This window comes from Pyxicephalus adspersus, chromosome 1 (assembly GCF_032062135.1).
Source record: "Pyxicephalus adspersus chromosome 1, UCB_Pads_2.0, whole genome shotgun sequence".
In the NCBI taxonomy this organism is placed as follows: Eukaryota; Metazoa; Chordata; class Amphibia; order Anura; family Pyxicephalidae; genus Pyxicephalus; species Pyxicephalus adspersus.
In genome coordinates this window covers 79,943,490-79,963,161 of record NC_092858.1, presented here as the reverse complement: position 1 = coordinate 79,963,161, position 19,672 = coordinate 79,943,490, and the positions used below count along the sequence as shown (strand labels likewise).

General features: G+C 37.9%; 1 protein-coding gene across 1 annotated transcript; it reads left to right on the top strand.

Moving 5' to 3' along the window:
* The first annotated feature begins 1,200 nt into the window (after window positions 1-1,200).
* Window positions 1,201-16,059, top strand: C1H11orf54 (chromosome 1 C11orf54 homolog). The gene is made up of 8 exons (XM_072405620.1): window positions 1,201-1,359; window positions 3,165-3,316; window positions 4,125-4,223; window positions 5,125-5,198; window positions 8,135-8,236; window positions 9,618-9,794; window positions 13,005-13,193; window positions 15,528-16,059. Exons 2-8 carry the CDS (start codon window positions 3,259-3,261, stop codon window positions 15,699-15,701), a joined length of 873 nt encoding a protein of 290 aa, XP_072261721.1. The 5' UTR covers window positions 1,201-1,359; window positions 3,165-3,258; the 3' UTR covers window positions 15,702-16,059.
* The last annotated feature ends 3,613 nt before the right edge of the window (window positions 16,060-19,672 follow it).

The window sequence follows — 19,672 nt, the reverse complement described above, 5'->3', positions numbered from 1 at the left end:
CCTAAGTGACTAGCACCTCACCGTGCAGCTCTGGGGTCCCACTATCTGTATGGGGTTTGTATGTTCTCCCCATGTTCGTGTGGGTTTTCCCTGGGCTGTCCAGTTTTCCCAACACTTCTAAAAACACACAGGTAATTTTGTTTGCCCTTGATTTGTGCCTGGGGAAAAAGGAAGCAAATAGCACAACATGGGCTGCAAGTGCAGGGCACAATATAGAGCTTTGTGACTTGACACATTATCCTTTTGGAAGTAGCCATTGGAAGATAGGCACACTGCAGTCACGCAGAGATGAATATGGTCAGAAACAATACTTAGATAGGTACAATGTGTGTCAAGAAAATGTTACCCACACCACTACAATACAACCACTAGCCTAAACTTTTGAAATATAATAGGATGGATTCATGCTTTCATGTTGTTGATTGCATTGCCTGACCCTAACATCTGACAATTGAAGGATAAAATTGAGACTCATTAATATTATTGTTAAACGGTGTTTATATAGAGCCAACATACTATGCAGCGCTGTACATTAAATAGGGGTTGCAAATGACAAACAGACACACACAGTGACACAGGAGGAGGAAAGGACCCTGCCCAGAAGAGCTTACAATCTAAGAGGTGGGGAAGCAGCATACAATAGGAGGGGGTCTCATCACATCAACGTTTTTCTCTCGTCCAATTTTGGCGAGCTTGTGCAAATTGAAGCTTCAGGTGCCTGATTTTAGCTAACAGGACTGTCATCAGGTGTGATGATAAAGTTATGCCTATTTTCTCCAAAATGATTGTCCATGATTGCTTTGAGTGACATTTTGGAAAGGATGGTTGTAAAAACAAGCTGCTTAGCAGCCTCTTCTGTCCAATAAGGAGGGGAAGGGACAAGGATAGGCATGAGCCACCCCACAGTGTTGGTATACGATAGTAGAACAATAGCAGTCCATAGCGTACAGTTATGTTTGTAATTAAACACGGTAAATCATTACCAACCTTTCATCAATGTCAGGGGACATCTGCACACAATCTAGATTTTCGCAATGACAAACAAAAATTTTAGGCAACGAAAATTTAGAGTGTGTATAGAATCTTTCCATGAAGTTAGCTAATGCATACCACCTCTGCTAAACTTGGTCTGAGAGTCAAAAAGACTCCCGCCACAAAACAGTTAAAGAGAGAAGCATGATGGGACTGAGGATGAGAACAGCATGTGACTAGGAAGTGTGCAGGATTACATACAATGAAGTAGTTCTGGTTGAGAGAGTGAAGTACAAGTGAATAAAGAATTAAATAGGCATCAAGGAATAGATATACAGATCCCATCTGTGAGTCATTATAAGCAGGAGACTGACACTGCATCTGGAGGTAGGAAAACAACCTATACACTGGGGGCTGGGCAACAGCTGCATTACTAATGTGTCACACATTAAACCTCCTGCTAACACACAATCTTTTACACAACTACGAAAATGACAATATTGAATTAAAACATAATTTATTACCTCCAACACTGTATACACAAACACACACACGTTTTATATTTTGCATTTTATGCATAGCCACGCCTTTTCATTTTTTACACTGCACAATATTTTGGAAAAAAAAAAAAATGTTGCTGTAAAAAATTAAAATACAACAAGTTCCAAATGTTTTCATTAAATATAAAAAAAATAGCAGAACAGCTTTGATACATCAAGGCATATACACCACAAACCTCTGAAAGAGTTCTGTGATACCAAGGCATTAGCAGTGGATCCTTTTATTCACACTACCTCTTCTTCTTCTATAGTTGGGGTTCTATTGTGCATCTTGCTGCCACCTCTTCCCAAGGTGCATGTGAATCCATAGCTATCCACCTGTAAAATAAAATGTCATTCATCAGAGCAGACCACTTTATTCCATTGCTCTATGGTCATGTTCTGACTTTCTGTTTGCTGGATATCCTACCCCTTGACAGGTGTCATTGTAACATTAAAATTAATGTTCTCTATTTATCAGTGGTTTTAATGGTTTGACTGATCAGATCATATAAAATATGTTTGTGGTGATGGTGGGGGCTTGAATGGTATTGATGTGTAGAGATTTTTCTGTTTCTGCTTCATCCCATCTTGTTAAACTGTTCTTCTTTCTTTCCTTCTGATTCCTTATCACCCTAACATGCCATTCTGTACATATGATACTGTGGACCACCTCATTCCATAAACTCCACTGCACATTACATAGTGTGAACCACTGCTTTGTATGTTACTTACTCTGGATTAGAATACTTCTTATAGTATTTTGTATGTTGCATGCTTAGTACCACCACACTCCATGCACTGCACTGCTTCATTTCAAAAGCTTTGCTACACATTGTATATCACCTTGTTTCAGATGCTGAGCTGTATCTAGCATACTGTATCACCATACTCTGTGCACTGCACTGGTTGTTACAAGCTGTGCTTTAAACTGTTATGTCTACCCACATTCCAAGAAATGTGATTTGTGCTGAACGATTTGGACCACAACATTCCATAAGCAGACAGTGCCCAGTGGTGGTAGAAAGTCTTCCACCAAACCATGCCCAAGGCTTGGTGGTCAATGAGAGTAATAAATATCCCAGGGTTAGTAAACAGGGAGAATAAAATAAAACATAGAACCTGTGGTTAGTTGGAGGATAAATAGTGCCCCATGGTTGGTGTCTGTGGATAGAATACTGACCCATTGTTGGTATGAGGTAAAAGAATAATGCCTTACTGATGTCAGTGGGATGGTAGGTGCCACATCTTTGGTGTCAGTGACATGATCACTGGTGTAAAGCAAAGCTGGATGAAACACTTACTGCTGATTAAGTGTGGAATTTAACCTGTTTTATATGAAGACATGGGACTTTTGATTTGACATATTTTATTTCCAATCTCATTACAGGAGTATATGTTGGGTAATGCAGACACATAATACAATGCTTTCTATCGAGATGTACAATTATATAATGACTGCAATGACAATATATATTTAGCTATAATAACGTTCTAATTCATTCCTAGTTTGCTCAAAAGTTATTTTCTGATGAATTACATGTTTTCTTAGGCTAAGCTATTTTTTATTATTTTTGGCAGGTAACATAGCAGTAAAACATTTACTTGTTTTAGCAAAAAAACTATTGTAATCATTAATTTATCCTTTACCAGCTGTCTGCTGAACGACACAAATAGAACTTTGACTTGTTCTGGAAACCTTAAACGTTAAAAGTTTTATTACACTACCATCTAGAAGCCAGGAAGAATGGCAGATACTGAAAGTTGTGCCCTCCACCTCCCCGCCTTAGAAGAAATTTCTGAAAGTAAGTTATATTTCCAGAGGCTTATGTCCTACTTACATACAATACTCTAAATATGTGCTTAGTTGGATAGAGTGGAGAAAGAATCCCAAGCCGTCCCCTCACTTTCTGTCCCTTAGACCATACAGGATGTGAGGAGAATCTTCCTATTCAGAAAACATTGTTGGTGACCGTGCTGCATGGCTGGTGTAAGTGGGAGGAATAGTGCCCTATATAACTAGGGGCCATGGGAATGAATGGTGCCACCTCTAACTTCTGGGGGATAGTACCCCCAAAAAATTGATGTAATTGGAATCAATGGTGACCAAAAATATTAGCTTGAGGAAAAAGGCCCAAGTTTTTGATATTGCAGAAATGTTAGGTTTTTTTCACCGAGGTTGTCAAAGCCCTCATTCAAACAGACACTTACATCGGGCACAGTATTGTTAAAAAATAGCAAATAAAGAAGCATTGTACTGCTGTGTCTATTACAAAGATATATGATAGGATTTTATGTGTGTGTAATCAAAAGTCATCAAAAGAGGAATAACCTAATTGTTAACAAATATGTCATTAAAGGTACAAAATGACTAATTTTACATTTGTAACATTTTTAAACAGTTGTACATTTATGTCTTAACTGTTTCAACTGTACTTAAAAGAAGAAGAAGTGAAGTATGAGGGACAATTGCATTGTCTTTCAAATACCAGCATGTGGGTAAGCAGATCATTTTTTGGGTTTGGCATTTTGATTATGGTCAAGTTTATTATTTTGTTTAAATCATATTCAATGATAGACATATTTAGATTTGTATTGTTTTTACTATTCTAGTACTAAAAAGTGGGCTAAAGAAAAATTTTGCAGATGTACAGGTTAAAGTGGTGGAGTGCCCTGATCTGACACAAGACCCATTTGGATTCCCCGTAAAAGGTAAGATCAGTTCCTTTGAGATTGGTATGTTTTGATTATTATTTAGTATAATTCCAGTCTTCTTGATATACATTTTCTTTTAACACTTAAGCAACTTCACATCATTGATCTTTCCATGCTTCCCTGAAGTGAAGTACACACAATGAGTTGCAGCAGTTCAGGAAAATTCATCTTACTGAAATAATGTCTTTCTTCTCGCACAGTACTCCAGTGCAATATAAGCTCAGACAGGTCTGTCTTTAGTGATTTTTTTTCAATCTTTCTAGGCTTATCTAGGGCTGCATGTAGTATTCAGTTTTGCAGCATACATCTATCATACATCTATGTTGCAAATTGCTATGTACAATTATAATTGTACCAGATGCCATTTATAATAATAGTTTAGAAATGGCAATATTGGCATTGCTTGCAAGAAAAAAAATAGTGAAAATGTAAAGATACATTTTACATCCAAAAAATTGATTAAAAAAGTAAAATAGGGAAAATTAAGGTTGCATTTTAAAGTATAGAACACTGTGTCCGTACCTGAGTTCCGTGGAACCCTAGGATTTCTCCAGAGGTTGCCAGGGGTTCCTTGAGCAAGAGGCAGTTTGTGCCTCTCAGGTCAGTTTAAGTGACACCAATTAACTTTTTGGTTATACCTAAGAGTTACATTCTGCTCACTAGCCAGCAATGGAAAATACTTTCTTTCTATTGATTGCCCTTTTTTGTGAGCTGTGAATAAATTAAAAATAACATATGTTCCCTAAACACCTGAAGAATATTTTAAGGGTTCCCCCATGTTAAAACAATTGAGAAACACTGGTATAGAGGGTAATATGCACAGGTGATAAGGGCATCAACTTCTTCATTATCTTGATATGCTAATATAAAATACTTTTTTTCTGTCTGATATCTGCAGGACTGAGTGGCAAGTCAAGAATTGCAGATGTGGGAGGTGTCCCATATTTGGTGCCAACTGCACGGCTTGATAAAGTATGTTTTACTATGTACATTATAACTAAATAATTATACTGTATGCTTAATTTGTGATCATTTACAAGGATTAAAATAAAGGTTGTTAAAAAGGGCAATAAATTTGACATTTCATTTTCCAACTACAACTAGAAAAATTATATTTGGATTGTGATTTTGGTACATTTTAAATTTTAATTTGCATTTACATTAATTTTAATTCAGGTAATCTTTGTGTCTGCCTATTTCAGCATTATGAACAAAGCCACACTTAAAATATATTGGTTTAAATTAAATTTTGATTGCTAATTAGGATAAAGTCAGAAAAGTCCAATAAATGTAAAATGTATCTTTGTGCACCATAATCTCTAACAGGCGTATTCATTAGGCTTTTATTGAAGATTGCAGTCTCTTTTTAGATGATTCTGAGCTATAATGCAGAATGTATTCTGGGCTACAAAATTGTAATCAGACGAGATTTTTATTGTAGAAGGACCAGACAATAAAAATCTGCCTGATTGTCCTGACCAATCAAGATGGTAAAATATCAGGAAGCCAGGAGAAGCCCGGGTAAAGATGGCGGCATCCATGATGGAATGAGGACAGGTGAGGCAAGTAAGTCAGTGGAACTGACACTGCCTGTTCCTTCTGCAATAAAGGACCTGTCTGTTCACAATTTTTTATTTATTAGTTAGTGTTGGTTCTGCTTTAGGAAAAAACTAGATGTGCAACCATTTGGGCAAAACAACCATCCATATTATTAGTGTCAACTGTCAAGTTTAAAAAAAAAATTATAATGGTATAGGAATGCTTTTATCTTGTTCTGTTTTTATATAGATTTTCAACTCACTTTGCGTTTCTATCAGTTTTGTGCTCTAATTTTACATTCTTTGTTTTACAAACAACAATTTAATATATGGTAAAAGAATCCCTGAACATTTTGAGTTATCTAGAGAAACAGGATAGCAGTATCGGTTTGGTTATGTTCAAGTTTTTCTGCTTTCCTTCAAGCTTAGTCTCACACTTGTTTATCATTGCATCCAGCATTGCATCTTTCCTTCAGAGCATGGCTGCTGGCACTAATTTTGTCCAGAGCGTGATGCCGCAGTCAGGAGACTACCGGTAATTAGTCAGGCTTTTTATGGTGAAGCATCATACAGGCTTGGTTTGAAGCTATTCTGATCTCAGATCAGAACCCACAATTGGAGCTCTCCAAGTTTAAGATATCAAGTCTTATCACCTACTCTGTAAAATACTGCCCATATGGAGGCCTATTGTGCTTCCAAGTGAAATGAGTTTAGGTGAGCTTTAATAACTGATATTTTATATTTCACATCATTTAATTACTATCTGGGGCAAAAGTAGTTTCTCAGGGGGCCTCTAGAGTTTAAGGATGAGGTAAAGTTAGGATTGCTTCAATTCCTAACTTTATAGTGGCATTGCTGTACAACCTTTATATTGTGTGTGTATATAAATATATAAGTACTTCGGGGCGGGATCCTTTCCTCCTGCTGTGTCACTGTCTGTATCTGTCTGTCATTTGCAACCCCTGTTTATCGTACAATGCTCTGTAATATGTTGACATTATATAAATCCTGTTTTATTATTATTATTATTATTAATAATAATAATAATAATAATTTTATATATATATATCATATTATATTGGGCCATATATCAACACACAATAAGTAGGCAACAAATGTGTCATGATGCTGCAGGGCAGGATGGTGGATGCTCCGTGTCACCAGCTCAGTTGGCGTGACGTGCACAGGGCGCAGAGTCTAAGCGGCTGTCCGGTCTTCACCAGAGCCTCTAGAAGTGATGGTTGTAAAAACAAGCTGCTTAGCAGCCTCTTCTGTCCAATAAGGAGGGGAAGGGACAAGGATAGGCATGAGCCACCCCACAGTGTTGGTATACGATAGTAGAACAATAGCAGTCCATAGCGTACAGTTATGTTTGTAATTAAACACGGTAAATAATTACCAACCTTTCATCAATGTCAGGGGACATCTGCACACAATCTAGATTTTCGCAATGACAAACAAAAATTTTAGGCAACGAAAATTTAGAGTGTGTATAGAATCTTTCCATGAAGTTAGAAAATGCATACCACCTCTGCTAAACTTGGTCTGAGAGTCAAAAAGACTCTAGAGGTGAGGATGTTACACTGCGGGCGACTGCCAGGTTGCTGCGTACACGCAGAGGCCGGTGACTGCTGACAAATAGGAATCAGACGAGGTGCAGGAATGTGGGACAGATTCGAGATCAAACAAGCCAGAGGTCAGGGCAGGAAGCAAGGAGGAGCAGTCAAAGATCAAAGCCAGAGTCAGTACACAGGAAGTCAGTAGCTGAAGGTGCAGGCAGGAATCACAGGAGCCTGGAACAGAGCCTAAGGAAACTCCTTGTTCAGGCAACTTCCAGTTGCCAGTCGCTTCCTTTTTTAGGGGAGGTCATGTAGCAGATGGGAGTAACATGACCAGCAAGTGAGAGAACCCACCACCAGAGGGAGTGCTGGAGCAGAGGCAGCTCAGGTGGGGTTTACATTTCTGCCAGCAGAGGGAGTGCTTCTGCAAAATACTCTGGTTCCCTGGGGTAAACTAGCAGCTCTCAGAGAGTCACATGATTGAGACCAGGAAGTGACCAGCGGACAGGATTCCAGAACAGGGCTGCTGCTACTGCTGACTGTAGAGGAATGTGAGATGGGTGACACAGACAGCGGCACAGATCCCCTGGTCCTGCAGTGATCTGTGACAAAATGGATGCTGTATAGTTTATATGACCTCATCTTCAGTGCAGGTTGATCCCTGTTCATCAGGAGCAGAACTACAAATAAACCTATTTTTTCCCAAGACCCAATATAAAGAGTAACCACTTCTTTATTGTTTATTGAAAGTTAAGATTATTATTGTTTACTTTGACATTTTTATTAAAGTATAAATTCATCTTTTTTTAAGATTTATAACATTAATACAGTGGCAAAGAAGATTGGACTACCAGGAGCCTTCATACTTGGAGCTGGTGCAGTATCTCATAAGAGTGTGGGCATGAATGCAGAGGTTGGTGGTGATTTTATATGGTTTAATAAGTTTAAAACTTGTGTATAAAATTGTCAACAATGAAACCAGTATATAGAAACAGTTTTGAACATGGTCTAATGTACAGTAACAAAAGATAACATAGCATAGCATTTTAACACTACAGGCATCCTTAGTTTGTAGCTACTTTTTTAGTAAACAATTTCAAAAGAAGGGGTAATCACAACAATAATATTATTAGTATAATTGATCACTTGACAGCATAAATGCTTTATAATTGGGCATTCCCAAAAGTTGTGGTTAAGGGACGCTGCACTGGCTCCACATATAAAACATGTGTCTGAGGGTCCCATGTAGTAAGCTCGTTTAGGGGAGATATCATTTTGGTGAAAAAGTCGGAAAAACAATTCCCGGTACTTGACCGCCGGTACAGCTTTCCAAGATTCTCGGTACAATGGGGAAATATTGTTGCCATTTTAACTATGCTCAGATTGGCACTTGTGTAATCTAGATAATTTCCTAAAATTAGAAGAATTTGGAGATGGCTTTAGAGGAAGTGGGGGGGTTAACAACATTACATCCAGGGAGTCATGCCAGTCATCAGGAGCCAGTGCTCTGGTTACTCTCGAGGCATAGACCCTAGTTTGAATAAGCAAGAAAATGCTGGCGGCCATGAAGGGGAACCTCTTCTTCAGTTCTGGTAAAGAGTAAACCTTGTGACTGTTCGGGTCAAGCAACATTAGTACATAGATGAGACCTTTGGTTGCCCAATCAGCTATCAGGGGAGAGGAAGGAAAATTCACCATTGCCCCTCAATGGGAGGAATAGAGAAGAGTAAAGATTAGGTGACTCTGCTTTATGTAGTAAATGCCATAGCTGCTGTTGTAAAAACAGCAAGAAATTATTTTGTACCTCTTCTGGTAAAAGTTCTGTATGAATGTGTAGAATGGCCAAAGGATTCCAAGGAGGGTACAGTGAGAATTCTGCTTCTAGGTATAGTATGAAGTACCATGTATCCAATCCAATACCTAAATATGGGCAGGAGCCTAGTTTGAGTATATGAGGCTACATCAGGTAGGTTTAGCTCCCCATTTTTGTTCATTTGTTGGAGGATCATGTGACTGGCCCAGTTAAAAACTATTTTCATATTACGGTTGTAAGACTGAAAGAAACTTACCACTTGTAGATAAATACCAATAATAACTTCACTGGATGCTTACCATGAGAAAATAAATATGCCTACCTGTCTATTTAATTTCCATCTTGTTTATTGCATCTGTATTTGAATGTCAGTTTAGTTTACTAAATTATGTTTATTCATGAGATGAGGTGTAACTCTGTCTTAAGAAACTACCATGTGTTATACGCTATATAATTTATATTGCATTTTTTATCTTTTCAGCTTATATTTTCTGTACAAGCAGAGAGTGCATCTTCACCAGCTATAAATAAAAATTATATGGCTAGTGTCAACCCAGCAGATAAAAGCTGCTTACTGGAGAAGTACCAGGAAAAGTACAAGGACCACGACTTTGGACTCCTGTCTAATCTGTATGCCAGTGAAGGAAAGCCAGGAAAGGTAAATCATTGTACATATTATGTGGGAAAGTAACCAAACTGATCACTAATACATAAATGTAACCAATATTATTTCTACAGGTATGCAATATCCACAGTTTATTCAGAGTTTTGTGTTACCAATCTTATGGATTGCTTTGGGGATGTTGTAAGCTCTTCTCACCCTTTCTTGCTATAGGTAACAGGGTTTTTTTTTTTGCCAGGGGCAGCTAATTGATTACCTAATTAAGTATCTTCTTGGCGATATAAATTAGTGAATTAGCTAAAGCATATTTTATTATTATTATTATTATTACAATGAGGAATGCATTCTTTGTTGAGTTAGATCTTACACTTGTTTTTTTACTAATTTTTGGATGGTGAATCCAGAAATTACCCCAGTTTTTTTGCTATCGAACCTAGTTTTTACAATACAGGGTACCCTACATTTTTGTCAAAAAACATACAAATTTTACATACAATGAAAAAATAATAAAATGATAACATGAATGTACTGCTTAATTTTTTTATTCATACAAAATTTTTTGTTAATCTATGATCTTCATCAGACCCAGTTTCATGTGCAGAGGTGGGAATATAATATTCTTTTTACCATTAGGTGGCTCATGTAGAATGTTTGGATCACCTGGTTTTAAGGCAGATCGTGGAGGACAATTCCTTTCCACCCAATGCCTCCCACGAGCTCTGCTGTCCCACATGCACAGATAACAGGGATACTTGGTGTATCCGCATTGCTGACCAAGAAGGAAGCATACTATTTAAGATCAACACAGATGACCAAATTGTCTTGGAGATATTGCAACAACTAAATCACTCTCTTTATGTCTGCATATTCTTCACAAAGAGAAACTAAATGGCCAATTGGAATTGACCCAAATATATTGCCATTGTGAAGGAAGAATTGACACCTAGAAACATGTACAATAATAATTTATAAAATAATAATAATAATAATTATTTTTTAAAACATACAATTGTACGTGACTAAATAACAAAGTGCAGAAAAATTAAAACCATATTATGGTAGTTGGTCTATTTGCTCATTAATCCCCCCCACCCCCTAGGTGTCAGATCTCAAATCCAAACCTTTTCTTCGCGCCCAAGCAAACACTAGAATTGATAAAAAAGGGATACCCCTCTGCAGTACCAAATGGGAAAGAAAGAGTGGAACAGGAGACAACCTGTCTCATTACTGCCCCCTAGCTTCAAGAAAACTCTAAAAAAATGAATAATTAAAAACCTAAAAGTTTTAAATTCATTATATTTTCTTTTATTGGGCTCACTGACTACATTGGATTGATAGTCTAGAGCAGTGTTTTTCAACTTTTTTTGAGCCACGGCACATTTTTTTACATTGAAAAAATCCTGCGGCACACCACAAATCAAAAATGTTACAAAATGACAAGATCTCTCATGGCACACTAGTGTGCCGCGTCACAGTGGTTGAAAATCACTGGTCTAGAGCAGGGGTGTCAAATTCAAATACACAGTGGGACAAAATTAAAAACTTAAAGTCGCGGGCCAAACTTAAAAGTGAAATAGCACCGCTACTACAATTCTCTGTGTCAAGAAAACAGTCAAATGTGGGGCATAATGTTATGAGTGGCTGGAACTCCCTCTTCACTGAAATAGCACCGCTACTACAATTCTGTGCGTTTATAAAAAACAGTCCAATGGGGGGCAAGGCATAGGCAGAGAGGCCACTGGTCTATAGACGTGAGTGATGCTGCTACTACAACTCCTGGCATTACTTGCATCTATAAAAAAGTCCAATGCGGGGCAACGCATAGGCAGAGAGGCCACTGGTCTATAGACGCGAGTGATGCCACTACTACAATTTCAGGCATTACATGCGTCTATAAAACAGTCCAAAGCAGGGCCACGCATAGGAGAGAGACCTTTGACCTATAGAGAATTGTAGTAGCGACAGTATTTCAATGCAGCGGCGGGCCAGCTGCAAATCATATTTAGGATTCCTTTGGAGGCCAAAAAACGTTACGGGCCAGATTTGGCCCCTGGGCCAAAGTTTGGCACCCCTGGTCTAGAGATAAGAACCTAAATTTTGTACTGCTAGGCCAAGGTTCTAAGCTAAGAGACAGATTGGTTTATATGTAGCTTTTTTTTATCAATTAAGATCTAATCCACTTTTTGTGTATTGATACTTTTCCAACCCATGTTCCTGCATGCAAAAAATCAATGGAAATATTTTTCAAAGCCTCAAACTCTAGCTCCTCCTTTCCAGTCCTGTAGTAAACTGTTCCCATCCCATTGCAATTGCAACCAGGCTATTTACATGACCTTGCAAAGCTTATTTTCAGTGTTATGGAGAGTTTTTACACTAGTGAAGGACAATTTTCCTCTGGTCTCATCCGAGAAAAGAATTACCAGGTAATCAACAATGACTCCAATTGAGCTAAATATTATTCGCATAGACAAAGTAAAATGATATGTTACACAAGAAGTCCATCCTCTGTACCCTGCACTTTAGCTCGAGAGAGAATGAGAGTAAGTAAGATAAAGAGAGGTCTAGGAGGCATAGGATGTATATATAAGAGAGAATAGGAGAGAGAGATATAAAAGAATAAGAGATTTGGGAGAAGAGGATATAAGATGTATATAAGAGGATAAGAGAGAAAGGTTTGTGTCTGTTGTCCCTTCCTGTACATCTCCAGGACCCCTGGCCACATCCAGCCACACCCATGCATCTACCCCTTACATGGGTGTCCTCCCACTTCCTGAAATACACTGCTGACAGGTGCTTGCTGATATTCTCCAATAGGTGTCACTGTTGCATTGGGGGTCATCAGATAGAAGGTATATTTATACACCAGGCAGGATGATTGGAGAAGTCTTTGAAGTAGATGCTTCCATGAACAACCCCCATACCTCATACCTGGTATGGTGTGATCTTCCTGTTCAAGGAGGTGTTATCTTGCCTCCTAGTTCCTTTGGATCCAAACGCCAGCTGGAGTCATCCTGCTAGATTTGTCCGCATTGACATTTCAAAGGCAAACCCCCCTATAGGGCTCACCAACAATCATATTGAACCCATCATTTGAAATGGAATATGCATAAGTGCTGAATTTTGTATCATTAATGTTGCGCACTCCAACGACTAGTGAAGGAGATTCTTCCAGGAACCTGTTGAGTTGAGTTGCACTGGTGGTTTACTTTTTTAGTTTCTTACAGCTTGTTCACCATTCTTTTTTAGGTCATTGAGGTGAATGCAAAGAGGAGGACTGGAAAGGAAAACTTTGTTAGTTGTATGAGAAAAACGTTAAAGGAGCATTATGGAGACAAAGCTGTAGGAATGGGAGGGACATTTGTCATTCAAGAAGGAAAGGCAAAGCTCCATATAATGGTAAGTTCTGACCATGTTTTTAGCTATTCTAAAAAAACAGCTGGTTGATGGATTAAACATAGATCCCAATTAACCAGTACTACTTCTCCACTTTTTACTTTACAAATATATTTTGTGTAACCCAAACAGATGAAAGGGCTCAAAGGGCAGGTAAATTGTGATCTGTCTGATTGTTAGATTCACACTGGTTCTGCATCAGAAGAGAGATGTTTCTGGCTCTATGTACATCGCAAATTTGTTTTACTCAGAATATAATTTTAACGAGTAGCTAAATTATGGGTGGGTACATGGTTTCTTTTTTTTCATTACAAAGTGTACAGAAATAAAAACACACAGCAGAGAAATGCTTGATTTTTAAATAATTGAAGGAAACAGCGTTTCTAGGGTGTCATAGACTCTTCCATAAAAGGAAACAATTCTGGTTTTTGCTCAGTCATGTATTTTTTTAAATAAGTTTATAAGCCTTTAAACTGATAAAACTAAAGATTCCTTTCAGACACTAGGTCACGGGTTCGTATCCTGGCCAGGACTATATCATGAAAGGAGTTTGTATGTTCTGCCTGTGTCTGCGTGGGTTTCTACCGGGTACTCCGGTTTTCTCCCATTTCCTAAAAAAAAAAAAAAAAAGTGCAGTTAGGTTAATCAGCTTTGCCTCAAAAATTGTCCTTGGACTGTGTTAACGGCATATGACTACCGTAGGGACATTGTGAGCCCCTTTAGGGGACAGTTGGTGATATGACTATTGACTTTGTAAAGCGCTGAGTGATATGTCTGCACTATATAAAAACTGGATAATAAGCTATATTTTTTTTCCTAATTCCACTAAACATATTAAAATACATTCAAATCAGAATAGTATTGAAAACTACTATGATCCAAGAAAGAAAGTCGTCCGACACAAATACCTTGAAAAAGTCATTTATAAACATAATTACTGTGACCTCCAGCTTCATATCACATTAGAATGCACTTTTGCAATGGTCTGAAGTGCATTCTCATGGCTTTTAAGCTCCCGGCTTTTGCCAGGTGGCATGGTGAAAACAGCTGTTCCACCTGGGAATGTAAGAAACTGGAACTGTTTTTATTTATTTATTTTTTTCTTTAACCTCCTTGCAGTTAAGCCCGACCTTCGCTCGGGCAAAAAAAAACTGCAAGGATGGTTAAGCCCGAGATTTTGTACATCCATACTTACCTGGTCCCCCTGTGCTCATCCAGCGTCGTCCTCCATCGATCACGGGCCCTAGGTGAGGAATACAATGCAGCAATTCTGGAGACCATATTGGGGCCCAGGCCTACCTGGCGTAGTGCTGAGTACATAAACTCCCAACAAACCCTGTCGAAGGCCTTTTCAGCGTCTATGGACAGCAGGCACATAGGGGTACCTCTAGACCTAGCAAGTTGGGTCAGCAGTATAGTCTTAATCGTATTGTCCCTGGCTTCCCTTCCATAGATAAACCCAGTTTGATCCAGATGAATCAAGGAGGGCATATAAGGGGATAACCTGTTGGCAATCAATTTAGAAAAAATTTTTGCATCCACATTAATCAATGATATGGGTCTATAATTAGAGCAAACGGTATGGTCTTTGCCAGGCTTGGAGATCACTGATTTTTAAATAAAATATTACATTCAAATGCAAAAAATTTTACATATTAGTTGCCCTCATGTCAGTCAATATATTATCAAGAAGGTAATACATGGATAGATCTCTATACAGTGCATTTGGGCTAGACTTGTCTCCAGGTTTACCAAAAGGACAGTAATTGAAGTTTAAGTCTAGTTCAAAAGCTCAATTCCTTATAGAAGGAATACCACAGAATACTGATATTGCACTTTCTGTCTATCTTCAACACCCTTTATAAGGCATGCAAGCCAATTGCATTAAAAAAAGGGTGTTGAGCAAATTGGCTGTAAAATAGGATCAGGCAGCCTCTCTGTTAGCAAAATATATTCAACACTTTTTTGTGTATGTATTGTGACCCCTGAAATACTTAACAGACAATCGAGACAGATTGAGATCTACAACAAATTTACCACTGCAGATGAGAAAGATTTTAGAAGACGAGACTAATTTGTACTTAAAATGTTAAAAGTTAGGATTTATTTGTAGTGTTTAGAGCTGCTGATAGGGGGATTTATGTATCACACTGCAATATTACTGTATATCTGCCTATATTATTTTTCATTGCTCATCTTGCCAATGCCTTGCTGTTTGATAGAATTGCCAAATGTTTCCTATTGAACAAACATTTTTATTCCTTTTTAATATCTCTATCTTTTTGCCATAGAAACATTTCACCAAGATATTTCAATGTCTTTTCAAATGCTTTGCCAACAAGTATTATATGTTTACTATCTAATCTGTTTTTTTAGGGCTTTGACCTACGTTTGGAGCACACTCATTGCTTCAGCCATCATGGAGAAGGAGGACACTACCATAACGACACAACACCAGACACTGTGCAGTATCTTGGCTATTTTCATCCTGCAGAATATCTTTACCGAATTGACAGGCCAGCTGTCACTCATTTAGTTGGAAGGGATTAGTTCAGTATCTATTTTATTACATTATGAACCGGCTTTATTGAACCAAAATAGTTTATAAAAACACAATGGATGGGTTGAGGGGTAGCTCCTTGGATGCTTTAGCAGAAGAGGGCTCAGAAAGGTAACCTGTGCTGCTAAGGTAATTCACAGCTCATGTGAAAGGGATGTAATTTAGCCCTTTGCCTTGGGTGCTAATGTCCCAGCATTGATTAAAACATCTTTGTATGCTTTATTTTGATTACAAATAATTACCTTCGTCAAACCTTTTAAAGATTTGAATAAAAATCACATTCATATGCCTAATAATACTTGTTTTGCTCTGTGAACAAAAATTCCATTAAACAATACGAGTAATATACATGTTGAGTGTTTGGAATTTTTATGTACTAAATGCAATGCATTTCATGTAGCAAGTATTGTCCAAGCGATATGACACAGTGAAGTACAGGTATTTCTGTGTTTGTAAAGTTTTTACATAAAATTGAAATATTCTATATAAACATCTGTATGTACACCCAGCATATGATACATTGGTGATTAATCTCTGGCTAAGTGAGCTACTATATTGGTAAAAAAACCTAAATATTAGGTGGTTTATGGAAGAGACACAGATATCCCTATCTAATCTCATTTAAAGGTATTTTTTATGTGGGGTAGAATGCCTCAAAACAACAATACCCATATTGATTCTTGGCTTCTTAATTCTTGCCAAAAGAAATTCTTCATATACCAGACTCGAAAATCTGAAGATTCACTGACAGAAATGTCGAACAGTTGCCACTAACATCACACCCAACCACAAAATGTGTAGATTCACTGGTAGGAAGGTTGTTGCTCCTATTTTATCCCATCAGTGTCATACCGGGAACAAAGACCTTGAAATTTAATCCAAATAGCAACAGGGTGAGCATATGCCTAATTGAGCTGTTACTTTGCATGATCCCTTATTGTACCTGGGCTCCTGAAGTCTGTTGTGCCTTTCTTCTCTTTCATGTTCACCTGTCCTGTTATGGCTGTAGGATGTTGTGAGATGCTTTACAAGTGTATGCCTTTCTTCTTCTGCAGCCTCTTTGCTGTTTATTTAGGTAGTCACTACCATGTTCTTTGCTCTAAAATGGTCACAGTAGTTTTTATATTTTACATTGGCCCTATATTAGGTTTCTGCACTTACTGCATCTCATTACAATACCCTTTCTACTTTCCTTAGCTCAGAGGTCCCTAACCCCTCCAGCCACGAACTGCTGCTTGTCCATGGCCAGTGAGTTGGGGGTCCACAGATGATAGGAGAACAGGCAGCAGGAGCACTGGCAACCCTCTTTACACTGTAGTTGTTGTAACATCCATTCTCCCCTGCCCTTTAATCCCCTGGGCTGTGCCAAAATGTTATTCAATGTTAGTGGTCCATGCTGTCAGAAGGTTTAGCGACCACTGCTTTAGCTGTGCCTTTGTGCAGGGAGGCCCCTGACACTCTTCTTACAAGCCTCCAGTTGCCAAATTGTTACCACAGTTTATTAATACAGGGCCACCCATTTGAGAGTCTTTGAGAGACTTTATCTTTTTGCATAAGCAGAAGTTAGTTTTCTTAGTAGCCATATCTAGACCTTAATGGTGTCAGAATTTACAGTCATTGTTTTTTAGTCCCCTCTTCTGAACTTTTACAAAAATAAATGTATTCTTCTTATCTCCTTTTCTCCTAAGCAATGTCCTCTTTCTTGCTGAACAGGCACCTTCTCTCATCTTTACAAGGTTTACATTTTTTCTGGCTTTGTATTGGCCCTTAAAGCTGCATACCTTTCTTGTACATACTAAGGCTACGTACACACTTGCAATGCTTCTCATCCGATAATCCGCTCAGGGCTGATATTGGATGAGAATCTGGCTTGTGTACAGCACCCATCGTTTATCATCCGAACGACCGCCCTGGCAGATCCACGGACAAAGAACGATCGTAAAGGGAGGCCCTAGAGCCTGCGAGAGGGGAGCTAGGCGGGGGCCAACATGACTGTGGGGGAATGGGCAGAGGTCAGTTAATGGGTTAAAGATGCAGGTTTTGATTTAAATTGATTGGTCAGATAAAAGGTGCATAGGGGAGGAGTAGGTGTCAAATTTTGATTTGAATTGATTGGTTAAGAATTGGTGCAATGGGTGGGGTCAAATAGGTCAATAAAACTGATTAATGGTTTTGAAAGGGTTAACAAAGTGGGTAGAGGACCTGACACCTGACGATGGGGATGTATGGTTTTAGTTATGGTTGATATTTATGTTTATATTATGTTATCAATAAAAGATGTGTAACAAAATTTGTTAATAAAAAGCCGGACGGCCATTTTCTAGCATATCTGTGTTGTGTATTATATAAACTTAAATGTTTTAAAGAGGTGTAAATTATATTGTTTTTTTACAATAGGCTCATTCATACCATAGTCATGGAAGCGAAGGGGGAGAGCGTGCAGCGGGATGCCGCTACGTCGTTCTTCCCCTCCTCTCTGCATTGAGCAGAACGGTGCTGTATGTACAGCACTCGTTCATACATTGTGCAGTCGTTAGTTGTTGGAAAGGAACGTGAGAGATCCTTTCCAACGAAAATTGATGCACATGTGAACCCAGCTTTGGGGTCCACAGGTTTCTGCACTTCTAACGTTACCATGAGCAGCAAGGTTGTTGTTTTTTTATCCAGGTAACCTTTCTTACCATTTGTTGGCACCTATTGGGTTTTTTGGTACCAGGCTTTAGAATAAAAAGACCAATGTTAATATTTTAAAACAAATGATTGCTAGAAAAAAAATCCACACAAAAAACAATTGGAGAGAATCAGGGAAATATCAAAATAAAGAAAAGATAAATGGATGACACAAAGCTTATGAAGCAGCAACAACAAACATTAAAATAAAATAATTGTAAAAATATATAAAAATACATGTAGGAAGAAAGTAGCAAAACAAGGATGGATATGTCAAGATGAATATCATGCCAAGATGTTTTGTCCTTGGTCAACAGAAGAACTGTTACAAAAAAGTCAAATATGGAGATATCCTTAATCTGAATCCTAAAAAACATTCATACATTCAAATTTACAGATGAGCAACGGGAGATATGTTACACTTTGGCTATAAAGCTTCTGTTAGCAATAAGTATCAAAAAATCAGTTACAAACTACTCACTACTAGAACGCCGGTTAGGCTGGCAATAATATATCCTTATGTAGACACAACTTGTTGGAGAGGTAAGGCAGCTGGCTCATGGCTCCCTACTTCATATATTTTTTAATTGTCCTAAACTTGCACCCTTTTTGGGAAGTTGATGACTCAGGAACTTCCGAAAAATGTACCGGTACTTGGTTTTTACTGGATTCAGTTCAGTACCACTCCCAATTTTACTACCCTCTCCTCCCAGTAGTCACATGCTTAAAAGTTCCATTCATATCAATCAAGTACTAATTGCAATTTGTTGTGTATTATAAATGTTTCTGTTTTTACTGTACTTGTGCCACCCCCCTCCCTTTTCCTCTTCCCTTACCCCCCCCCCCTTCTCTTTCCCTCATTCTTTATTTGTTACTGTATACATGGAAAAAATGGTTTCTTCCACATTTGAAAGTATTGTTCATACTTGCCTGTGTTATTATTGTTTTCCTTTGTTTATTGCCGTGTACATTTTGCTATTTGTAAATGTGATTTATTTCTGTACCTGAAATTACCTCAAAAAAGAATTAATAAAAAAAAATACATTTATACAATTTATACATGAACAATTTTTGTATGAGTTAGAAACAAGTAACTTACAAAGGTTCTTAGCATAATTACTTGTATAATAGAAAATAATATATATATATATATATATATATATGTATATATATATGTTCACTATGGAAGTTAGACCCAGCTACATGAAGGTAATGATACCAGCAACCAAATGTTATTTCTTATGTTATGCAGTAGATGGCTAGTCTCAATCATATTGCCTGCTTATTTTTT

Bases quoted from the DNA above. Each gene is read 5' to 3' on its own strand.
- C1H11orf54 (XM_072405620.1), top strand. From the start codon at position 3,259: ATGGCAGATACTGAAAGTTGTGCCCTCCACCTCCCCGCCTTAGAAGAA. The intron at 3,317-4,124 runs GTAAGTTATATT...TTACTATTCTAG, and splicing joins CTTAGAAGAAATTTCTGAAA to TACTAAAAAGTGGGCTAAAG. The intron at 4,224-5,124 runs GTAAGATCAGTT...TGATATCTGCAG, and splicing joins ATTTGGATTCCCCGTAAAAG to GACTGAGTGGCAAGTCAAGA.